Below are 23,326 nucleotides of genomic sequence, written 5' to 3'. Positions count from 1 at the left end.
ATAAGAGAGAGCAGTTTCTTTCTCCTGTCAAGGGTTAAGTCATCTCTGAGCCTCTTTTAAATCTCATAATTAGGCCTACAGAGTAAAAGAAAAAAAAAACACCATTAAACATCATCTTGGAAAAGATAAGTCTTGGTTCACAAAAACAATTTAAATTTTACTGTGAAGAATTGCTTTGGTTTTCCAGATTTTCTATAGTGTTGAAGAGCATCAAACTGATCTCACCTACCTCAAGGTCCTTTCCTGGTGACACTGATATGCCAGCCCTCCATTACAGACTTTTGTGCTTTTGTAGAACTAACACATTGATGGATTCCTTCAATCAACAGGCAGGAGCTGCAGGCTCACACTCCCTGCCCTTGGCATCTGCTGGGCTGGAAGGAGCTGTGCCGGATGGAGCTGTGTTGAACATCCATGTGGTCCTTAAAGGAAATGAGCTGCCAAGTTAAGAAAGAAATGCTCTGATGGCCTCAAGGATCTTACAGGATAGCAGGACATGGCAAAGTATGGCTGCATGAACTGTGGGTAATGTAATTCTGAGGAATCTGTTACTGAATATTGCCATCTCCTCAGCATGCTGCTTCTTGGAAAGCTACAGGTGAAACTCTTTGGGAATAAAATGGGTTAAAAAGGGATAAATTAGGCCCAGGGTTCACCAGTCAGAAGGTTAAAACCAGGGATATGCTATAATCTGAATTTAGAAGCGGTTCATCATTTTGCAATTTATATTAAAACATATCTCACATTCTTAAAATCATTTGGACAATTCAGTCTGATGCATGAGAAATATGTGTCAACATAATGTTGCACTTGAAAAACAAGAATGGCTCATGTAAATTCCTAGTTACATAATATATATACTGTGCAAACCATGGTTTGCCATGGTGGCTACAGAAGCCAAGGGCAGCATAAGGAGTACACTTTGCAGAGTCACAGAATCACAGTAGTTGGAATAGACCTCTGGAGATCATTGAGTCCAACCTCCCTGTTAAGCAGGATCCCTACGATAGTAAAGTGTCCATGTGGGATCTGAATTTCTCCAGAGAAGAAGACTCCACAACCTCCCTAGGTAGCCTGTTCCAGTGCTCTGTCACCCTTACAGTAAAGACTTTTTTTTCTCATATTTAGATGCAACTTCCTGTGTTCCATTGCCCCTAGTCGCGTTGCTGGGCACCGCTGAAGAGTCTGGCCGCATCCACTTGAATCCTGATCTTTAGATATTTGAAGTATTGATAAGATTCCCTCTCTGTTTTCTCTAAGCTGAGTAGTCCCTGATCTCCCATCCTTTTCTCATAATGGAGGTGCTCCAGGCCCTCAATCATCTTTGTGGCCCTGTGCTGAACTCTCCCCAGCAGTTCCCCGTCTTTCTCAAACTGTGGAACCCAGAACTGGACACAGTACTCCAGATGTGACCTCACCTAGGTAAGCAATACACTGTCCAGTAGTACTATGGAAATATTTTGAAAATAACACATTCCTCAACCCATGGCAAGCCACATGTGCTAGCAACTATGTGCAATTTGAAGCTGCCTTCCTGAGCACAGTGCTACTTGGCAAACTCTGCCACAGTCCAAACCAGGTATCAACACTGTTCCAGCTTTTCTGTCTGGTTGATGTGTCACAAGTAAGCTTGGAAATCATATCTAAGTATCTGGATCAAAGATTTCCCAGAGAAAGAAGTTTTCCCAAATTATTGATTTCCCAGGATAAAGTTATCTATCTGTGCATCTGTCACCATTAAGACTAAAATTAGCAAGACTCTGTACAGATAAAAGCATTTGTCTTTGTTCAGTATTGACATCATCTATACCCTTTTTCTCTTACGAAAGGATGTATTGCTCATGTAAGATATTCTCATTGGAAAATACTTCAATTTTGGTGTCTCTTGTACTGTCTGCTCATCAAAATTCAAGTTTGTGATGCTTCAAGCCATGATGAAATATTTCTGTGTTTTTCTCCTTCTCCATTGGTGCTTCCAGTTGTAAATGTCTGACCTTGCTATTTCTTGCTTTTTATTTGGGCATATTGAGTATAGATTGAGTTGCTGTTGTAAGTGGTGTATTTGATTTCCAAACATCTTGAGAAACCCTTGGGATATTATATCTAGACTCTCCTCAGAGGCTGCAGACAAAAGTCGGGTTGTCATAACTAGAAAGTTTCAGAAAGTCTATGTGCAAAATATATTAATTAAAAGCATTTGATGAACATCTATGAACAACAAATGCTTTCAAAGAAAATCATATACACTTAGATTCTGGGTTAAATTCCAGGCTGGCTTCACTGTAGCTTCCTTGACTTCTGCTGGATATGGATCTTGCTGATTTTTTGGAATGAGAACTTCAAGTAGCTCTAGCTAAAATGAATGACAAGGCTTATGCTTCTCGGCGAAGTAATTCATTAATTAGCGTGTATATATGCACATTACCGCACATATAATTTCTGAAAATATGAAGAACTTTGTCCTTGTATAAAGCCCTCTAGAGTCATTGCAAAAATTTGCATGGACTTCATTGGGTTATGGATCACTTCCTGTATATATCTGCATTTTTAGACCTTTTCTAGTGCTTTCCCTTCCAATGGAAATTAATAGCTTCTTGGAATTGAAATGACCAGTTTCCGATTTAGTTTTGCATAAGAAGCAGAGTCCAGTAGGATTAAATATGAATGGCGGCTTGGTAATTCATTAATCATGAAAATATTATGTGCAGTTAGTTATATAAGTGGTTATTTTTGCATGGAAATGTCTGCTACTTTTATGTCTGTGCAGAATCACTTCAAGTGCAGAAGCGAGAACATACAAACCCATTCATTTCAATATACTATTTTAGACAGAATGCACAATGATACATAAATGCTCTGTAGACAATACTGATTTTGTAGTTGTTAGCACAGTGATAGGTCAGTGCATCCAAGTATCCCACCTGCACATGATTATACATGTTCCTGGTCAGATGAAGCAGTGTATTTTCAAAGTCTCTATGAGACTTTTCCAAACCATCTTGGCCACACGTGAAGTATGCAAAATATTTTATTCTGAGAACTTTAGAAAATGTAAATATTACAGCTCCTTTTCACTTAAAAGTCTGAGAAGTCAGATGAGAAAGGTTGGGCTGACCCCAAACAATACTGAATTCTTCCCTATCATCCAGCTACAGATGTCTGGGTCAGTGACAAGTAACAAGGACAAGGTTTGATGCGCCATTTGAAAATGGTGCACAGCTAGGAGCAAATCAACATAAGATGCAAGTCAAAGGACTGTTGAAATACTCAGTTTCCATTTGAGCATGCTGTTGGAAGCTGAAATTCTGCACTGAACTTAGTAATTCAATACGCTTGGCAAACACAAGAGGTTGCCTCATTGGCACAGATCTCTTCTTTGTAAAAATGATGGAAATGCCAATTCCACCTTTGTCTCCTTCCAGTGTCCTTGCGTCACTAGCACCCTGTTGTCTTTCCCAGGTAAAAGGATAGTCCCAGGCTCAATTCACTGTACTTCCGCTGTCATGGCCAGGGCTCTACCAGGTACTTGCTCTTGTTAAAAAAAAAAAAAATAAATAAAGCCTCATGAATGCTCTGTTTTCTTGTCATCATTGTTACTTTCCTGAAATGCATTAGCATGAGATTTTTCTTTTCAAGACAAGGTGTAGACACACAAAAGTTTCAGGATCTGGCTCCTACTGAAGTCTACTTCTCTGAGAAAGCTGTTCCTGAAAAAGAGTGCCTATATGGGAAATTGGCATAGCCATGATTTTTCTTTTCTTTTCTTTTCTTTTCTTTTCTTTTCTTTTCTTTTCTTTTCTTTTCTTTTCTTTTCTTTTCTTTTCTTTTCTTTTCTTTTCTTTTCTTTTCTTTTCTTTTCTTTTCTTTTCTTTTCTTTTCTTTTCTTTTCTTTTCTTTTCTTTTCTTTTTTCTTTTTTTTTTTTTTCACAAGGCAACACACAAAAACAGATTGAAAGGAAATATTTAAAATTACTGTAGCCATTTTGAAAGTGCATAGTGGTATTTGTGGCTGTAAAGTTCTTGTGAACATTTTCACTAATACTTACAAATATTTCAAACTGAAGAGATGAATTATCAAACACTTGTGCCTTTCATCTTATCTCTGTTTTGTTCAGCAGATCACAAAACACAGACCTACATGACATATCTCCTTGAAGAGCCAAACAGCAGCAAGAGAATGAGCAAAAGCTGCACATAACAGGTGGAGAAACAGGAGAATGGAAAGATGAAGGGAATCAAGTACAAGGTCTCATGATTACTTAATTGCTATGCCCACATCTTGTTCCATAATGCATACAAGATTTCAGCCACCCAATCTACTGAAATCTCTCTCAGGACATGTCAGACTTTAACTAAGCATCCTCCTCTCATCCTGCTGGGTTATCCATCCCCCTTGGCTTTTTGCCATCTTCTGTTATGCATTATCCCATCAATTTTGGTCCTCACATTACATATGAGACATAACATACTACTGTTTCACTGTTGCTTATGTCAATTACTTAACACAAGGAGATTCCCAAGCTTCCCAGCTGTTCTCATCCCCCATCTTAACTGTACTACCTATGGTATTTGGCAGTGTTCTGTCAGCCAACCCTCCTGGCCATTCAACTCTGCTAACTCAGTGTAGCATGCGAGGGACATTGTAGGAGAAAGAAAGGCAGGTTCAGCATCTATGAGCACCCAAATAAACCTAAAGACTGAAATGATCCATCCCAAAGGGAACCTAATCATTATTACTGGTCCAACACCATGCTATCCTGCAATAGAAGGAAGATCTTTGGTAAGTTACTCCATCTCCTCACACCAAACTACTGCTAGAGAAGGGTAAGTCTTCAAAGCTGGTGTACCAAAAGAACTCTCTTAGCATTCAGAAGTGGCTGTGGTAGCGTCTCTCACGCCTCTGCAGTGAAAAAGAGTGAGCTTATGCGGTATTCCATTCCTACCTGCTGGGATGAAATTAGGACCAAATATTTAAATATACCATCTCTGTTCCAGGGCTGTGGATCCATAAATGGTATGACCAAAGCAGATTCCTTGCACTCTACACACTGTTCCATATGGTTTTTCTTGCACTGGGATATCCTGCAGGGCTCGGGCACCCAAGACTCTTTCCCAGGTGGAAGCCCAATGGCTGAACAGGGACATCCTGCTCACCCACCATCCTCTGCATCTCATGGGCACACTCTACCACTGCGAGGTGCCCATAACAACTTCTCTCTCTGCTCGGGGGCCCCAAACGAGTACCCCTCACCTCGTACTGAGAGGCAGCTGCCCGGGGGCAGGGATGACTGGCGAGAACTCGGGGCCCCAGCCGCCGGCGGGAGACTCCGGCTACCCCCGCGCAGGGCGGGAGGTAGCGCCGAGGCCCGCGGAGAGGGAGGGGAGCGCCGGGGGGGAGTGGCCGTGCCGGGCCAGCCCCATAAATAGCCCTCGGCGGGGCGGCGGCGGGAGGAGCCCTCGGAGTCGTCGTCGCCGCAGCTGCCGCCGTCGCCGCTCCGGCCGCGGGCACAGTCAGCACCGCGGACAGCGCCCCCGCTGAGCCCCCTCTGCACCCCCATCATGACGGCGGAGACGCACCTGCAGGGCGTGGAGATCTCGGCCGCCCAGTTCTTCGAGATCTGGCACCACTACGACTCCGACGGTGACTCCTTTCCCCTTCCCGGGGTGGCGGGGGGCGGCTGGCGGGGGTATGCGAGGGGGAGGCTGGGGGTCCCACAACTCCTTGGCCGCCATCCCACAGCCGGCACGGCCGCACGGCTGGGTTTCAGGTCGGGCGAGGAGTGCGGGAGCAGCTCCGCCGGGAGAACACGGGCTAGAGACATCCCTGGCAGCGCTGAAGAGTGGCGAGAGTTTGGAGGGAGCGGTGACACCAGGCATAACTCTTTTTATTGTAGGCAATGGGTACATGGATGGGAAGGAGCTACAAAACTTCATCCAGGAGCTGCAGCAGGCGCGGAAGAAGGCAGGCTTGGTAGGTTAACCATTCACCCCACTTCTTTCATCTCCTCTGGAAAAGAAGAGTTTTCTTGAGCAAACTCCAGTGCCTTGGTTCCTTCTGTTCCTAGTTGCCTTCACACAGTTCATGCACTAGCCTCACGAGGCAGAGAAGTAGATGGGTTAGAAATAAGCAGGTTTTAAACATGTCCTGTGCTTTGGAAAGGTAGAGTTAGGGGTGTCCATTCAGCTGGAGAGCAGGTCTTGTTCACATCTCACCAGACTGTGAGCTGATACTGCTCAAAGGGCTTAATAAGAAAAGTCAGAAATGCATCGACATTATCCTTTTGTCATGGGTGGACTTTATCCTACTGCAACCTGATCCAGATATGCACAGATACTTAAAAAATAAATAAATTTATTTTAAAAGAGAGAAAATAGAAAAGAAAACCTAAGTCTTCAAGTTAGTTGCGCTCTTTTAATTTCATGCTTAATGGACAGTATGGGCTGAAATGCATTCCTGCCCCTTGGTGGTCAGTAAATAGATCTGCAGATGACTGCTAAACACTTTTTGCCCTTTGCCAGTGTTGCACACCAGGAATATGAGTGCCAAATCCTAGTAGTTCAGATTGCTAACAGAGACAGCAACGTTTTTGACAGTGTTGTCAAAGCAATGCTATGCATGAGCTATTAATGTTTTAATTACAAATTTCTTCCGAACTATACCCACTTGGGGAAAAAAAGAGAGAGTGCGAAGAGAAGGAGAGATGGAGAAAGAGAGAGAAATAATTCCATGGAAAGAGCTGGATTTAAATAGAAGTGAATCTTTTTAACAAATAAATTATGGGTAATTGGTTTCTAAAGCAGGCTACTTAGCACCAAGTTCAAATATATAACATTACCAAGTCTACTCAAATCAATCTATGCTAAAATACTTCCGAAGTTATAGAAGGAAAAAAAAAATCTGATTAGCATGTGTGCTAATGGTGGAAATAAATTATTATATTATATTAAAAAAAAACCCTCTGAATTGAGCAATAACCTTTCAATAACTGACTTTAATATTGCTGTATATTTTAGAAGCAAATGAAAAAAAAAAAGAAAAAAACAACAATCGTATGTTTAAATTTTGTGGAAAATCTTCTTGTGGTTATCTTCTTAGTAGTTCCATGAGTGCAGGCTTCACACACGTGAAAATCTGTCTCCCAGCAATGCTTCATTTCTACAGTCTTAGTATCAGTTACGTCCTACAGCATCTGCTGTAGATGCTCATTTTCATAAGTGTTAATAAGTATAAACTATAATTTCAAAAAGCCTCAAAAACCCAAACAGAAAATTGGTTTTCAGAGGGAATAGGTGTTTTTTTTTTCTTTTTATGCAGAAAAACTAAGTACAACTTCTGTACCTTTCAGATATTTCAATAGAAAATATCTCTGTTCTGTAGAGAAGTGCAGGAAACTTATGTTTGTTTGTTAGTACTAATGGCATTCTCAGTAGAAATGCTGACAATATTTAGGAATTTGAAAAAGGAATTAGAAGCTTGAAGGAAAAATACTAGTTACTTTAAAATCAGACTCTTTTCTCTCTCAAAAGAGGTGTGCATCTCTTAAAAATAGAGCTTGCTCAAAGTGACACAGAACTTTGCAGAACTGTTCTTATCTGCTACATTTCATCATTCATTCTGTTTTTTGAGTAACCTCTTCCTGTATCTCACACTGTTTTGAAAATACTCAAGTGCTTAATTAAGCTTTCTTTTGCGATTTCTCTGAATCAAGCCTGGTTTTGGAATGTTTTGAAAAGAGCAATTCACAGTAGAAACGTCAAATTTGGTACATGGTTTATTGGCTCTGCCTTTGGTAGATGTTACCTTGATCTCTGAAGTGTTTTTCTGGATTATGGATATATGTCATTTTAGGTTTCAAATCTAAGCTGATTCTTGGATTTGAAGGTTCATTTGCCAAACAAGTATCTCATTAGTTCATCTCTTGTCTCATGGGATGCTAACTCAGTAGCTTTAAATTTCCTTTCTTTTGCCAGAAGGGACACATTGAGAGACTAGTGTAGGTTATATGTCATTTCCTTGTCTGTCCTTCCTTTAACACGCCAAAGCTTCTTTGTCATCATTAACTTCTGTATTTCAAGTCACTTTCCTGCTCACTATTTTTGAAATATTCAATTATGCATTCCTCATAGCTGGATTTTACATCAGTCATGCCATATGCATTAAAGAATCACATTGATTCTGTCATTGAATAGGATGGTTTAACATTTCCAAGTATTATTCCCAGCTACAGAGAGCTGTTCTAATTATGTTCTAATTCTAATCTTTTTATTAATCCACTCAGTAAGCCTGTACTAGTTTCACAGTTGCTTTTTCTAAGATGGAGCAATAGCATGCAACTTGATTGATGTTAGCCCCATTACTGGAACTGCCAGCACTCCAGAGGATAGATGTATACTAGATTTAAGGGCTTGGACTTTGGTCACACTATGTGTTTTCACTTCATGCATTGTGGTAGATAGTGATTTGATCTGACATACTTTCAGACATTTAGAAAGAACTGACACTTTTTAAAGATAAAGACTGTATAAATATATGGACAGAGGTTCCATTTGCTGTGCCCTACTTTTTATGCAATATGTTCTCTAAGTGTGCCACTTATGAGAAGAACCTGTGGATTGTACGTGAGTGACACAGATCAATGGAGAGTTGATGAGTGGATCTTGGAAAGTTAATCCACATCTGTTAACTCACTTTCTCTGCATATGCAGATGAGGACAGTATTTCTCAGTATTTCAGTATTAATTTCAATGTTTAATAGATGTTTATGAAAGCAGTCATGTAAGTGTTTCTGTAGTGCCATCTATCCTTACATTTCAAAAATCATTCCAAAACGGAGGTGTTTTTTTTTTACAACTCCTCTTGGCTGGGTAAGCGACTCTTAAGCTTTAGGAGGGGAGATGAGGGTCTGAAGGGTTAGTTTCTTAATCTCGTGCACTAAGCAACCACACTTGATTAAGTCTAAACAATTTTTTTGACTGAACATGTATTTGAATAATGTGACTTGCCAACAACCTCAAAAGCAGCTGAAGTGAGCATCAAGAAAAAGAAAAAAGACTCTTTCTGGACTATGTACTAGAGGATAAGCATCCCATTTCATTTAGCCTCTAAGCAGCTATGCCTCCTTTAATGGCTGGACACTGTTTGGCACTGTGGAGGTGATACCAGAAGAATTAACAAAATATTTAACAAGAACTAATTAAATTCCAGGTGTCTAAATTCTCCATTCCAACTGCTAAGCAAACCTGTGCCCACTTTGGGATCATTAGATGAGAGGTGACATTGAACTGCATTGTATTAATAACTACATCTCTAATTAAAGCTGTGGCAAATTACTAACCTGCCATGGATGACTTTGACATAAATAGGATACTAGGCCATGATTGCATCATCTATAAAGAACTGACATTTAAGTTCGCTTTTGAAGTTGAAATTTGGGACAAACTTCAACAGACTTAGTACAGCTGAGAGTCCCCGTGTCTCCAGTGAGAAATTCACTTAGGTCCTATATAATCACAACTACTGTAGGAACTAAAACTTTAATTTCTAATGACAGCTGTATCTTCATCTATAAGCATAGAATTTTCAGTTATTTTAGTATAGCTGTGGTCCTGATTCTTGCTGCACGGTTTTACTAGCTCGGACTGATAAGAAATACAAGGAAAAGTAGAAGTTTAATCAGTAGTGGAAGTTGATGGCAACTCATAGCAGGGCAAAGTAAGTCCAGTTGAAATGTCAAATCAGATGTTTAAATATTCATCCCGAGGCTGGCACCTTTGCTGTAGCTTAGGCTGAAAATAGTCTTTGAGTACAAATGTATAGTAGGAGCCATAATTTATACAAGAAACAATTATGTTGGCTTTACTACGTCAGATTTAAGGTGCTGCCTAAAGCTGTCTCTCTGCCAAGCCTCTCTCTACCGCAGTGACATTTGGATTCTGTTTTCATAGTAACTAAACAGTGAGGAATGTGATATTCTGATTAGTTCTTTTAAGGCTAAAATAAAATCCACTGTTAGGGTAAAATCAGCTCAGATGTGGAAAGGCCATATTGGTATTCAGAGGTATTGTACTGAAATGTTCCTTATTTTGAAGGATTTTGCACTGCCTTCAAGTTTGTCATTTAATAATGAAAACTGAGAAAACTGATTGACCCACGAACTCTGCTGTCATCCTCTTAAACAAAAGAGCTGTTATACGTATCTTCCAACACATCTGTCTTCTCAGTTTCTTTATTCTGTAAACTAAAATAGAAGTTCTAAGTATTTAGAAACCAATCACTCACATTGACTATAATATCACCCCTTAGGAAGTAAAATTTATCACAATGATGTTATCCATCCTAAAAAAAATTACTCAATTTCACTTCAACTTGAGGAATCTCGCTAAAATTAAGTGTGAATATTTCATCAAATGTAGTAAATTTATTGACAACTAATAGAATATTTAAGTACTTTGCATATGTTTCTCTACATCTGAAAAATATTGATTCTCTCATTGTAACTTTACAGGACTTAACACCTGAAATGAAAGCTTTTGTGGACCAGTATGGCAAGGCCACTGATGGAAAAATAGGAATCGTTGAGGTAAGATAGTTACCCTAAAACAAATGACTAACACATTTACTTACAGAAAATGCATTTAGCACAGAACTGTATGGGCATATTTGTAAATAGGCTGGATTTTTAGTAAAACTGAAAATTTATTTCTCTGAGAATCTTTAGTGTTTTTTTCACTAATGACCTTTTTCCTTACCCCAAAGCAAAATATCCCTTACCCTTTGCCAGATATTTCACTAAACTTCGTTTAACTTTGCATATTTGTTTCAGTATAAACAAGCATCAACAGCAATTTAGTTTTCCTGTAAAGCAGCTGAAAGCTCTATTTTAGAAATTTATATTGTGAAAGGTAAACATGATTTTTTTCTACATGTGATTTTGAACTAACACTCTGTCACCGCTCCTGTAGTTAGGTAACTTGCAAGTGAATGTAATTGGGAAGTCACTATATGTAGGCAATGCACATATGTGGCAGAACAGGATGTTAATCATGGCAAACTTAAACAAAATTTTAAGAGTAGTTGTGATCCAGCCCTTTCTTTAACCAAACCTGGAGCAGAATATCCCCATTCCTTTCTACCACTTTCTGAAGAGGACAAAGATGCAGTCAGCCAACCTTTTCTACACTTACAGAGTCTCAGCAATTGTATAATTAAGATGACTTTCTAGGAAGTAGAGAACCATTACATTTTCTCATGCTTTCACTGTTCAGTGCTGCAAATCAGCAAGGAGAGTTCATTGGGTTACAGCTTGAGAAACCACTATTTCAAGCCTAAATCTACAACTCATTTATGTCACACTGAGTAAGACTGCAGTTTTATTATTAAATGTGATTATTCTTATTTTCTGATAGTATGAAATACGATCTAGAGAGCTAATTAAGAAATAGCTGGAAGCAAGCCAGGCCTGCAAAACTTCTACAGTGACCAACCTCGGGTCAGTAGCTATTTTTAAAATAGGAGACTGAATACAGTCTGTAAAACTCAGTAGGATGTATCACTACTGATATAATACATCATTTCAGGATATCTTTTCTCCTCAGTCATGTGTCTGAATTGAAAATACTTGTTTATATGAAAACTTAGCTACGACTAAATAATGGAAACGCAGTTTCTTTTACTTGTGGCTATAAGTGATTTTAAAAACACATCTTTTGACAATACTTAGCATTACAGATTATTTTGCACTAACAACTGCTTGTTCATATATTATTGAACAATCCCATTTAATTTAGTACTTTTGAATTGCGTAATGACAAGCATTATGCAAGAAGAATGAGTAGACAGTGCCTGCAGTGACTGTTGTTCTTTACTTAGGGAAGGTAACTGAGAGTTTTGCCTTTCAAGTTCTATTTCTGATTGTACTATTGACTTAATGCATAAAGGTGAGCAAATCCCACAGGGCCTAATACGGTAAGGTGCTTACCACCTCCAGTGAGCTGCCAAGCATACTCAGCATCCACTGAAGCCACTGAATAATGACAGCACTCAGTTCAGTGACTGAAGGGACTCTCTCCCTTAATATAGCAGTTTCCTAACCCAATATCTATATTTCATTTCACTGACATCAGCATGAAGCTTGATTTGGAAAGTGCTGATGGGACTCAGCCTAAGTTTTACATGCAGTATATTAAAGTTGGTATCTGTACTTTATTCTCCTTCCTTATAAATAAGAATGCTCAGTAATTCCAGATTGCTCCTATCTCCATAATACAGAAGACACTTTTTCTGAAATAAAAAAGTATGAATGTTGTTTAAAAATATATATATGTAAAGGCATTTGGATTCCCAGCCATCAGACTGGATACCCCAGCAGCTGAAGGAAAATGTCTTTCACATAATGGGTTTTGTGGGCTGAGATAAAGAGGAAGCTTGGGTGGCTTCACAGAGGAAGGAGTGGATTTTCAGTTTGGTGCTCAGATTAAATGTCAGCTTTGTCTTTGGAAGCACACTGCACTTAGTCCTCTAGGTCTTAGCCGGCATCCACAAGCTAAACACAGATCCAGACCTCTATATTTGCTTGTCATTTTGTAAGAGACCTTTCTTTCAACTTTTGTATTCATTCAGGCCAATGCTTGAACTAAAATGTAGATGTGGAACGTGGATTTTTGAGACTCAGGACAGTAGTAATTCCACACACACATCCTTTGTCACTTGCTTTTGCCGTAAAAATAACTACTTACTACCATAAAATATCATTTTTACTCCCATTCTCCATTATAGGATTTTGAGAAGAAAATTCACTGAATTATATGAAGGGAATCTTAGTTACCAACATTTATTTATTTCTAGAAAATAGTTCTTATATGTTCTTAATTACTGAGAGTATTTTCTTCTGCTAGGTAGCCTACAAAGATCTACCTCAGCCTGCAGCTGAGTAGAGAGAGTTAAGTCACTCTTGGGCTTTGTTGCTGTCCTCTCTTACTCACAAAAGCAGTGGAGTGCACAGAAGCACTAATTGCTATTGCTGCCACATGTAGGAACTCATAGCACTCTTACTCAGACACGCTCACTGTATGTCCTTCCTCACAAAGAAGTCAAGCAGCAGATTCCATCTTTCCTCTCCATAGCAGTGACTAGGAAGTTCCCTATCCCTCAGTAGTGCAGAGTTCCCAACAAAAAGCAGTTTAATGCTGTTGATGCAAGAGCCAGGATAACTGGACTTCTCTTTAGTTGTATTGTTTGCATTGTGCTAAAGGGCAATAAAGAAGGAAGCAAGAAAAGACTTCGGACAGGAATCTGAGCTAATATTGCATACTGAGCTACTGCATCTTTGTAGTGTAAAAGCCTGTGCTTTGCTTTGTGTGTGACCTACAAAGGGCAGGAGATGCAGTTTAAAATATGAAAGTTTATTCCAGAGGTAATGTATTCTGTGCCTCCTACCTAGCTTGGTACTGCTAGTAAGCTGTTCATGATTCTTTGGAAAGGTCCCACTGTCATAAGCAATCTCTTCCCCAAACTGTGTGTTTTTATCAGTTCTTCCATTCAATGTTTGCTGTTGGGCAGCATTGCTGATTTACTCCAAAAGTCAGAGCTTCTCAAGGGAGAAATAAGGACAATTTTCCATAAATCAGTACTAAATTCCACACATTTAGCTGTTACACCAATATGAATGCGTACTTATCCATACGTTATTTGCTATTTATAATGGAGTAGATTTCAAAAGCTGCTGACAAAAACACATTGTTTAAGTTGATTAGATTTGCTATTCAGCCACTTAGCAAAAGCTCTCAGAACACTATGATGTGCTTGGCAGTCTGTAATCAATGGCTATGTTCTGATACAAGAGTGCTTCGACGTGTGTTTTCAGTTGTACAAGCACTCAATGAATATGACTGACTTCTTGAGCAGATACTTTTAGAGAAACTAGAGATCTGTTTCCATCCCCTCATTGTGCCTATAGAGTGAGAGTGAGAGCTGAAGTCACCTACAGCACCATGGGAACCCCCCAAAAAAACCTGAGCAGTTGGGTTATAGCACTAAATGAGGCAACGGCAGAACAAGAAATCTGAGCATGTGAAATGAATACACAGAAACAAAAAATGTGAATACAGATTTTAAGATGGGGCTACAGGAAGTCTGAAGATATCATTTTTCATACAGAATGCAGCTAAGAAATCTTGCTTTCCCTGTTTTCTCTTCCTGGTAAGCACAGCTGGTCTATTCTTCGAGTTAAAAGTTTTCTCTAATCAAAACATAGTTCATACATTTTAACCACAGAAAAAAGAAATATTGAGCTTTTGTTAGAAACAAATAATGATTTTACTTTAAATTATATAGCATACTCTCCATCTTGTAGATTTGTCATTTGTCAGAATTGAGTTATAGTAAATGAACATTTTCAAAAATCAGTGCAATGATGTCTGATTTTAAAAAAAGCCTTTTGTAACTCAGAGGCATTGGAAAAAAAGTACCCCTGATTCTGTGGGGCTAAAAGTCGTTTTGATTTCCTTCTGATATTTATAGCTCTTCTCGAACACATTTCTGTACCTGATAAATAGTGACTAGTTGCCATCCCCTTGCCCTACCAAGTTTCACATACTCTCCTTCTATTTTTTTTCCAGTTAATTTTTCTACTTTCCTTACACGGATGTTCCTGCCTCTTTTTCCTCATACTCAGTATCTATTAGTGATCTTTCTTCCTCACTTTCTTAATTTTCATGGTCCTTCACACTCATCCATTAAACATCTTTGTTTCATGCTTTCCCTTCCACACTGATTCTGAGGTTTTCACCACAGACCCTGACTTCAAATAGGTCGATTTTTTTTTTTCCCTTTTTCCTTCAGTAAACTGCTGTTTCACTGCCTTATCTCACACCTCACTTCTGTTTGACTTCGACAAATATGAAAAAGCTGCAAGCCAGAAGTCTTTCAGAGGCATCATCCTGATGTTTGGACTTATGGGATGAAGGTTCTTGTGAGGCTACATTAGGACAGTAGGACCATGAAGAATTTCACACTCTTTTAGAAGTGTCATACTCATTCAAAAGCTCATCTCGCCTAATGGAAAATCAGAATTTAATTTATTTAATTTTTAAATCTGTCACAGCTTGCTCAGGTGTTGCCGACGGAGGAGAATTTCCTGTTGTTCTTTAGGTGCCAGCAGCTAAAGTCAAGTGAAGACTTCATGCAGGTACACTGTGAGAATTTTCCTTCTGTAAAATCATCCAAGACCTGATTGCCATAAATTCATTATCAACTTATCTGGTTGCAGACATGGAGAAAATATGACAGTGACCACAGTGGTTTCATTGATTCTGAGGAACTTAAGGTAAGCTGATACTTATGAGTGTGCGCAAAATGAGATTGGAGATTGGATTACAGACATTGGATCTGTTTGTTCATACCCATTGGTGCATATTTTTGCATTTCAGACACAACTGAAAGCAATGCGATTAGCTGGTGTTTTTATCATCAGTAAATCATTTAAAGTGCATCTCTAATCTGATGAATGTTTCTAAAAATGTGGTTTAATTCAGATGAATATTTGTCTCAAATGACTTGAGATGGCTGATGCTCTCACTGAGAAGTAGGAAAGATGATTTCTGTCCTGGGAAACCAGACAGTCCTGCGTAAGATACACTGTTCTTCTTAGAGGCTGTTTAGGGTATAGGGCTGGTTTTGTGATTATTTATTTTTTTTCCTAAGGGCATCATTACTATTAATCATTATGCTACTGGGCAGCTTGTGCTCTCTCAAGTATCGTAGGCAATGTTCAGTTTCCACTGTACTACTGTTAACACAGCTGGAACTGTGTTGCCCATGCTCAGCTAACTTGGTGGGAGTTAGCTATCAGTTTTAAAATGCACAAAAAGGGCAGAATGATTCTGTTAATCATCTCAGTCTTACAGAATTAACAAAACTTGAAACTAGAATGATTTACCCCAGTCATAAAACTAACAGACATTTGTAGATATTGAATCACAGAGTCACAGGATCACAGAATGGCTGAATCCCTCTGGACCATCTGGCCCTCCCCTGGTCCAGCAGGGACACTCAGAGCAGGGGGCCCAGGCCCATGGCCAGGCAGCTTCTGAAGGTCTCCAGAGAAGAGTACCCACAGCCTCTGGGCAACCTGTATCAGTGATCCGGCACTGCACAGCACAGCAGTGCTACCTGCTGCCCAGAGGGACCTCCTGTGCTCCAGTTTGTGCCTATTGCCTCTTGTCCTCTTTGCACCCTCCCTCCAGGTATTTATAGACACTGATGAGATTCCCTTGAGTCACCTCTTCTCCTACTCTTCTTCAGGCTGAATAATTTGAACTCTCTCAGCCTTTCCTCATAGGATTGCTGCCCATATACAGCAGACTGTGAGTAGAAGGGAGCCTTTTCCCACAGTTCGGTTGCTGTAGCTTATATTCAGAGGAGTCAAAACCATTCATAGCAAAAGACCTAGCAGTGTTTATCCATCTAGTTTGGACTATTTTGTTCAATTTATTCCTTTTCCCTCCCTCTTTGAGTTTCGTACCTATATGGCATTTGCCAAGGAATCCCCCTCAAGGTAGCCTAGGGGCAGACAAGCCCATTCTTCTGCTGCCTGCTTACAGCACATTGGTGTATCAGCAGTTGTCACAAGCAGGAGGAGGTCAAGCATGCAGGTCTTGATAACTGCCCAGCTGTTAGACAGTTCTTTAAAGACTGTTGCCAGCTGCTATAACTTAAAATAGACTTTATAAGGCAGGGCTGATTTAGGAATAGTTGAAGAATTAAGAAATTTTAATTGGATCCCTAATGGTCCTATCTCTCATATGCTACGAGATATCAGAGAAACAGAAACACAAGACTCTGAATATAACACATAAATATGAACTTTCAGTTTTAGGAATAACTGGTATTTTTTGCCAAGCCCAAACGTTTTAAATATTTGCTATGTAAGGAGTACACCTATTTAATTACTTTCTAAGAGCAATTTAGGCTGGAAATGAGCAAAACTTTCCAACAACAGTACTGGCAGTGGAATAAGTTGTCTCAGGAGGAGTCAGACTCTCCATCACTGCATATTTGGGAATGGTTTGGCAACAGCTTAGGTCACACAATGACATGGAAAGTTCAGATGTAGATGATCTTGTCACAAGACATTCAGATGGACAGGATAGCCCTATTTTCCATGAAAACACCCAAGATTAAACATATTTCTGTAGTGAAGTCCATTTAAAACATTTCAGGCATACTCTTTGTAGCAATCCAGTACAGAAGTTTCAAGCTCTGCATGGGTAGAATTGATTTTTATTATTTTTTTTTTTTTAAGTAAAAATGGCTGTTATTCAAAATATCTGAATAGAAAGCCACAAGATGCCACATCCAATTCTCATTAAAAAAAAAAAAATCTAGAGAAACTGGCCACACATTTAAAGTAGGAGGTGAGAGGGAGTAACATAGGTTAACATGTTCACTTCTAGCATCAGGTACTGCCATCAGCAAGGAGGAAAGTGATTAATCATTGATCTCTGTAAAATTGTTCTTATGTTGGCATCCAAGTTTTCCAAGGAGTCTCAAGGTAAATTAGTTTAATTTACTGATAGAACTGATTAGGAAGAAGTATGCTTGAGAGCCAAGACATTTCTTCCAAATTCACCTTATAATAAATGTCATACAATGTATAATGCTTTATGAAACTGCGTAGTAGAGTTGAAATGATCATAAAGAAACTGTTACAGACCTAACTGTTAATTGCTATGCCTTTTCTTACTTATTCTGAACTGCAACAATAAAAATTAAATGAGAGCAAAGTAGTATTTCCCATTACTTTAATTTGAAGATAGCAAGTCAAGCATTTTATACTACGGATAAAAATTCACCTGTTACACTCTCTTTATTTTAACAGAGTTTCTTGAAAGATTTATTACAGAAAGCAAATAAGCAGATTGAAGACTCAAAGCTAACAGAATATACAGAAATAATGGTAAGATTATATAAAGGCATATTTTGTCAAGACTGTGTTTATCTTCAGCTGCTAGAAGGTTCCAAATTACTTGGGCCCCACTAAGTCATAATCAGGCCAAATCAGGCTGCTGCATCATTGCAGCACAGAGATGGTATCAAGCACTGCAAGTACTCCTGTAGCTGTGTAGTTTTCAGTGTTGCTACAGAAATGCCCAGGAATTTTGAACCTTCTTGGTGCTTATTAAACAGTAGATCCTGTCACAGTGTGGTGCAAAGATTGTTCCCCTTGTTTTACTTCCCCTTTCTGTTAGGGGTAAAACCAAAGTCTTCAGAGTTCACAGAAGAAAAACTGTGCTTGTCATAAGATTAATTACATTATTATACTTAGATCAAATTAATTTTAGACTACTTTGTATAATTTCCCTGTTTGCAGAGTTTGTCTCTTGTCCTAAATGCCATCATTGCATGATGGTTTCTTAGCAGATTTACAAGCACCACACTCTTCTCACTTCCTCTATGTGATTATAAAAGAATTAATTAATGTTTCTGATATACACTACAACCAAACTGTCACTTCCCTGGTCTTAAATCAGCTTTTTCCTTGGGGCATTCCTTCTATCCACCACTACTGTGCTGCATGGTATAGACCACTATTGGCATCATCTGAATGGAAATTTCAAGATGAAAAAGACTCAGAACTCTTGTTTTCATGAAATTTCTAACACTGCACTTTTGTTTTCCCAGTTTGGTTACATCCCAAAATATTTTTAGTCATCAAAAACATTATAGGTAAACACGCAAACACTCAAAGTGGCCTGAAGTCTGAGAATGGTTGATGAAAACTTGTTTCTTTCCTGACAGAAGTCTGATGGTTTGTTGTACTAGTACAAGCCATTTACCTAAATTTACATTTTGCAATTGTCACTGTTTATTCTTTGGTGAAGATAAAACACATATTCTGTTCATTTAAGGAGCTTTTGGACCTTCGTATTAAAGTGCCTCTGCAGAGAGACATATTGACAAAGAATTAAGAGCAATAAGAAAGAACTTTTAAAGCCAACTCCTCCATAATCTCCCCAGAAGCTCAGAACTAAGACTAACGGAAAACATACAGCATCCAGAAGCGGCAGGCAGGCACAACCAGCTACTTACAACCTATCCAAATAATTGAGTTTACAGCTCCCACTGTTTACCTCCTCCTAATGTAACTTCTTCATGTGAAATGCATGCAAAACAGATTCTTTTATACAAGGAAGGGAGGCATTAGAAGGAACCAGGGTGTTATAAGGAAATAAATGTTTATAGAATTGGTCTCTTTTCTGTTCTCCTTTGCCATTTATTGTATATTAGAAAAATGAAAATGAGTCTTCTTTCATGGTATTATTTCTGTATTTGAAAGGATGTATGCTTATCTCAGTACACAACTCAACTTTTCCACTTATCTAAAAATTATGTCTGGAATTACTGATTGAAAATGATGGGATGAGTGTGGGTGGTGGTGTTTGTTTTCAGTACGATGCCTAAAAATGCTTTGTACAGTTTGTTGCTTTTGTGTCTCTTATACAGCAAAGGCAAAATACTATTTGAAAGTAGAAAAATTGAAGTGTATAGACAAAAAAAAAAATTAAAAAAAAAATGGGAGAGGAAGTTCCATGCAGGGATAATATCTCCAGCTACTTCTAATAACAAATATATGCAGCAGGAGCTCATCCTTTCAAGGGCTGAATGGAAAGCACTCTAAAGCAATATGATGATTAAGAGTGATTAGAAGTAGTATTTGCTTATTTTGTCAAATTTTATATATATATATATATTATTCCTACTGTTTGATTACAATTATTTGCAGACACTTCATTTCCCATTTTTATACTAACAATAAAGTGTCTATTGCACCTCTTCAGTCTTTTCTTGAAATATATCACAGAAACAGAATGCAATTTTACTTACCCGTTTAAGCCCAGCAGCCAACTGAATGAAATGTCCATTATTACCTAAGGAATTGAATGTCTGGGATTCTGTTGAACTTTACCTGACTATTGTTCCAGCTCTATGAAGAGAGAATAATGATGCTATTATTATAACATGACATGAAGTAAAAAGTAAAATGTTATCATGTCAACATTTCTATCTTATACATAATTCATACACGTGTATATGGGACATTCATCACTCTAGGCAGGTTAAGACCTACCTTAGAGTAGGTTAATCAAAATTGTTCATCTGGTTTCTTATCAGGCTTTTGCAGTAGAATTAATTACTACAAATTATTTCTCCTGCACTTTAAAGACATGTATTACGTGGCAAATGCGACAGTTTAAAACCTGGGGCCATCACTTCAGTGTTAAATAAAGGCTAAATTTCACTGAGTTTTTTTTTCCAAATAAATGTTTTCTTCACTATGTTAATTAATTGCAATTAGTAATGTAAAAATATGTACTCTTTCAGCTCAGGATGTTTGATGCAAACAATGATGGAAAATTGGAGCTTACTGAACTGGCCAGGTATGCCTCCAGTCTCTTTTCACAACAAATATCATGTACCAATTACAGTAAACATGTTGACCTTTGTTTTTTGTCTCCAAAGGCTACTCCCAGTACAGGAAAATTTTCTTATTAAATTTCAGGTAAGAATATTCATCATCTTACGGTTAAGCTCTTAGTATTAAACATACTCAGCGTTATATATCAATTTTTTTTTTCCTTTTGGTGTTTAGGGTGTCAAAATGTGTGCAAAAGAGTTCAATAAAGCCTTTGAGATGTACGATCAAGTAAGTCTTTAGAAAGCCTTTTTATTAACTGATTAGTTTGATGGAACTTATTTTCTGAATTTGTGGAAAACCTCTGAAAAGAAGAATAAATGCCTGATGTTCTCTTTAATGTTATTTTTCAGGATGGCAATGGATATATAGATGAAAATGAACTTGATGCACTACTGAAGGATCTCTGTGAAAAGAACAAAAAGGTAATCCTAGAGGGCTTTTTTCCCCTTAGAGATTAGATTTAATTTGGATTTTAAGGACACCTTAATCCACCCAATTAAGATAAATATAGAACTTCTAAGTCATAATTCCTGAAGTCAAGGCACAACTAAAAATCTTGGCAGAAGTCATAGCAGTGTAAAGCCTTAACTAAGGGAACTGTGATTACACAGCAACACTGTCAAAAGCTTGCTTATGAGACATCAGCTCTCAGCAGTCTAACATAAGCCTATAACTCGGATCATGTGAATATACAACATTTTCAATGTGTTACTGTTAGAAAGGCTGAGAACATCTTTTTTTTTCCCCCTCCTTATTTTCTGCCATTGGCAGCAAACTTGCTCATGCTGGTAACTAAACAGGATTATAAAGCATTATCTGTTCTTTAAATAGGAATTAGACATTAACAACCTTGCGACATACAAGAAAAGCATCATGGCCTTGTCTGATGGAGGGAAGCTTTACCGAGCAGAACTGGCTCTCATTCTCTGTGCTGAGGAAAATTAAAACTCTTCTCTCATGTCCACTTAACTAGTGATGTATTCTATCTACACAATAACTGTGCACTATAAGGGAGTAGGCTGTATTTTTAAACTGCATATAGAAAATTAGCCAGGATGTGTGGCACATTCCTTTAAGTTTGTTTCTATACTGTTTGTAATGTACAGTTTTTGTAACAATAAGATTGATAAAGAGAATGTCTATGTTTGGGCCAGTCTGTATATTCAAAAGAAACTAAAACATGTTGGGGTTGGATTTTTTTTTTTTTTTTGGCTTTTTTGGCTCTTTTTTTTTTGCTTTCATGAACATGCCTGAAAAAAAATTACACCTGCTGATGTTGTGGTCATCATATCCTTTGACACTTGCAACATTTTTCCTTGTTGATCTACATAACAAAAGGCCTAGAAATCTCTCTCCCACTTACAACTACACACATTTGGGTTTTTTTGTTTGGGTTGTTGGTTTTTTTTTTTAATGTATGATACAAATTCAGAAGAAATATGATTTAGGTTGTAATAGGATAAAGAAGTAGGCATGTTTACACTCCAAAAGGTACCGAGAAATATTTCCAGTTGTCAAACCACCCACTTACAGGTCTGTGCTCTCTGTAGTTTTTCAACTACTCTTCTCATTATGAACTCAAAGTATATAGAGGAAGCATTTATCTGGAATAGAACTCCATGCAGTAGTTGACAAAAATATACTGTTCTCAAACTTGCTGTTTAACTTTACTGAATTTAAACATAGGCACTTCAGAAACAAATGCCTTTAATCTGTCTTGGAATCCTGGCTAAGTGACAGATAGCATAGTTAATACACAGATTAATATATGATATTATAAGTGTACCTTTCATGACTATTGCTGTGTCAGAGAATATGACAATCCATTTTCTAAACTATTTTCACATTTTGCAGGTTATATTATTCTAGTAAATTGCTGTTTTTACATCATATTCTGTGTAACCTATAATTAAATTTAATATCCTAAGACTATTGTTGTCTAGTTTGTCTATCTCCTGGATGCTCTTTTCTGTACCATGTAAAGGACAAAACAGTTATTTTGAAAAATTGTGCCTCCTTGGATCTTACACTGAGTTATTAATCTGTAATAATACTAATAAAAGGTAACACTAAAATAAACACAAGACCTAGTAAAGATTTTATAACAGTTTAGTAATTCGGTTTACCAGTGCTCTGCTTTTTATTAAGCTAGAGAGGTATTTTTTAAAATGTGAAATATAATATGGAACAAGCTCTTTCTTCTTCCCGTCTTCCTTTTTTTTTTGGCCTGGTTCTTTTACTTTGCACCATCTTTGTTCCAGCACCTCCATGAACATCCAGGCCACCATCGCACTCAGTATATACTGGTGTAGGAAGGAAATTGGGCTGTGTCTTAAAGTCATTAAATCTGCGTTGCTTCCATACACAGAAAGCTATTTCAGAAGCAGGTTAGAAGATTAGCTTTATATAACTTCTCAAATGCATCTCTTAACAAGCAGAAGGAAATGCATTTTATTTGAAATGTATCTCAAGCAATGAGGCTCAGATCCTTCAAGATTATTTTGGCACTGAAATCCCACTGAAATTAATCCGTGACCTCAGGTGAACTCAGGCAACTAAATGTCATTTCAGAAACAGCCTTAAGGCCCCAGGTTCCCTCAGCCTTGGTCTTGGCATGTTATGGAGTGCAGGATGGGGCCTTGCTGAAGAAAGGCACAAAAACTGAACTGAGATTAATTTAGCTCGTTCCCATGGCTTTACTTCCACTCCACACAGTGATTTAACTTCTCACCTGCTTGTTCGCTCTATGCAATGTGAAATACAATTGTGTATGTAAAGTGAAGGAATAGTGAATAGATTATCTGCCTATCAGTATAATAAATGATTGATATTGTTCATCTTGTGCAGCTGAA

At 38.1% G+C, this 23,326-nt stretch overlaps 2 protein-coding genes across 3 annotated transcripts; one reads left to right on the top strand and one right to left on the bottom strand.

Moving 5' to 3' along the window:
- Nucleotides 1-234: 234 nt before the first annotated feature.
- LOC124417699 (OTU domain-containing protein 5-like) lies at nt 235-5,561 on the bottom strand. Of its 2 annotated transcripts, none has more exons than XM_046937878.1 (2): nt 5,252-5,561; nt 235-437 (listed from the first exon to the last, which is right to left on the bottom strand). In XM_046937878.1, the coding sequence occupies exons 1-2, from the start codon at nt 5,559-5,561 to the stop codon at nt 424-426; spliced, it is 324 nt and encodes a 107-aa protein (XP_046793834.1). In that variant the 3' UTR covers nt 235-423. The 2 variants fall into 2 exon arrangements, with proteins under 2 accessions (XP_046793834.1, XP_046793833.1); XM_046937877.1 differs by lacking the exon at nt 235-437 and adding an exon at nt 4,097-4,188.
- On the top strand, nt 5,447-23,326 carry CALB1 (calbindin 1). The gene is made up of 11 exons (NM_205513.2): nt 5,447-5,641; nt 5,895-5,971; nt 10,506-10,580; nt 15,102-15,185; nt 15,267-15,323; nt 17,877-17,954; nt 20,381-20,436; nt 20,519-20,558; nt 20,649-20,702; nt 20,825-20,896; nt 21,306-23,326. Exons 1-11 carry the CDS (start codon nt 5,560-5,562, stop codon nt 21,417-21,419), a joined length of 789 nt encoding a protein of 262 aa, NP_990844.1. The 5' UTR covers nt 5,447-5,559; the 3' UTR covers nt 21,420-23,326.

The sequence above is a fragment of the Gallus gallus genome, chromosome 2, assembly GCF_016699485.2.
Source record: "Gallus gallus isolate bGalGal1 chromosome 2, bGalGal1.mat.broiler.GRCg7b, whole genome shotgun sequence".
Taxonomy (NCBI): Eukaryota; Metazoa; Chordata; class Aves; order Galliformes; family Phasianidae; genus Gallus; species Gallus gallus.
The sequence above is the reverse complement of the archived record's forward strand: the minus strand, read 5'-3'. Positions and strand labels throughout refer to the sequence as shown.

What these genes read in the sequence shown, in the direction of transcription:
- CALB1 (NM_205513.2), top strand. Translation starts at nt 5,560, where the DNA reads ATGACGGCGGAGACGCACCTGCAGGGCGTGGAGATCTCGGCCGCCCAG. An exon ending in CCTTTGAGATGTACGATCAA is followed by an intron (nt 20,703 to 20,824) that starts GTAAGTCTTTAG and finishes GTTATTTTTCAG; the next exon opens with GATGGCAATGGATATATAGA. An exon ending in TCTGTGAAAAGAACAAAAAG is followed by an intron (nt 20,897 to 21,305) that starts GTAATCCTAGAG and finishes TTCTTTAAATAG; the next exon opens with GAATTAGACATTAACAACCT.
- LOC124417699 (XM_046937877.1), bottom strand. Translation starts at nt 5,561, where the DNA reads ATGATGGGGGTGCAGAGGGGGCTCAGCGGGGGCGCTGTCCGCGGTGCT. An exon ending in CAGCTGCCTCTCAGTACGAG is followed by an intron (nt 4,189 to 5,251) that starts GTGAGGGGTACT and finishes TGTTATGTGCAG; the next exon opens with CTTTTGCTCATTCTCTTGCT.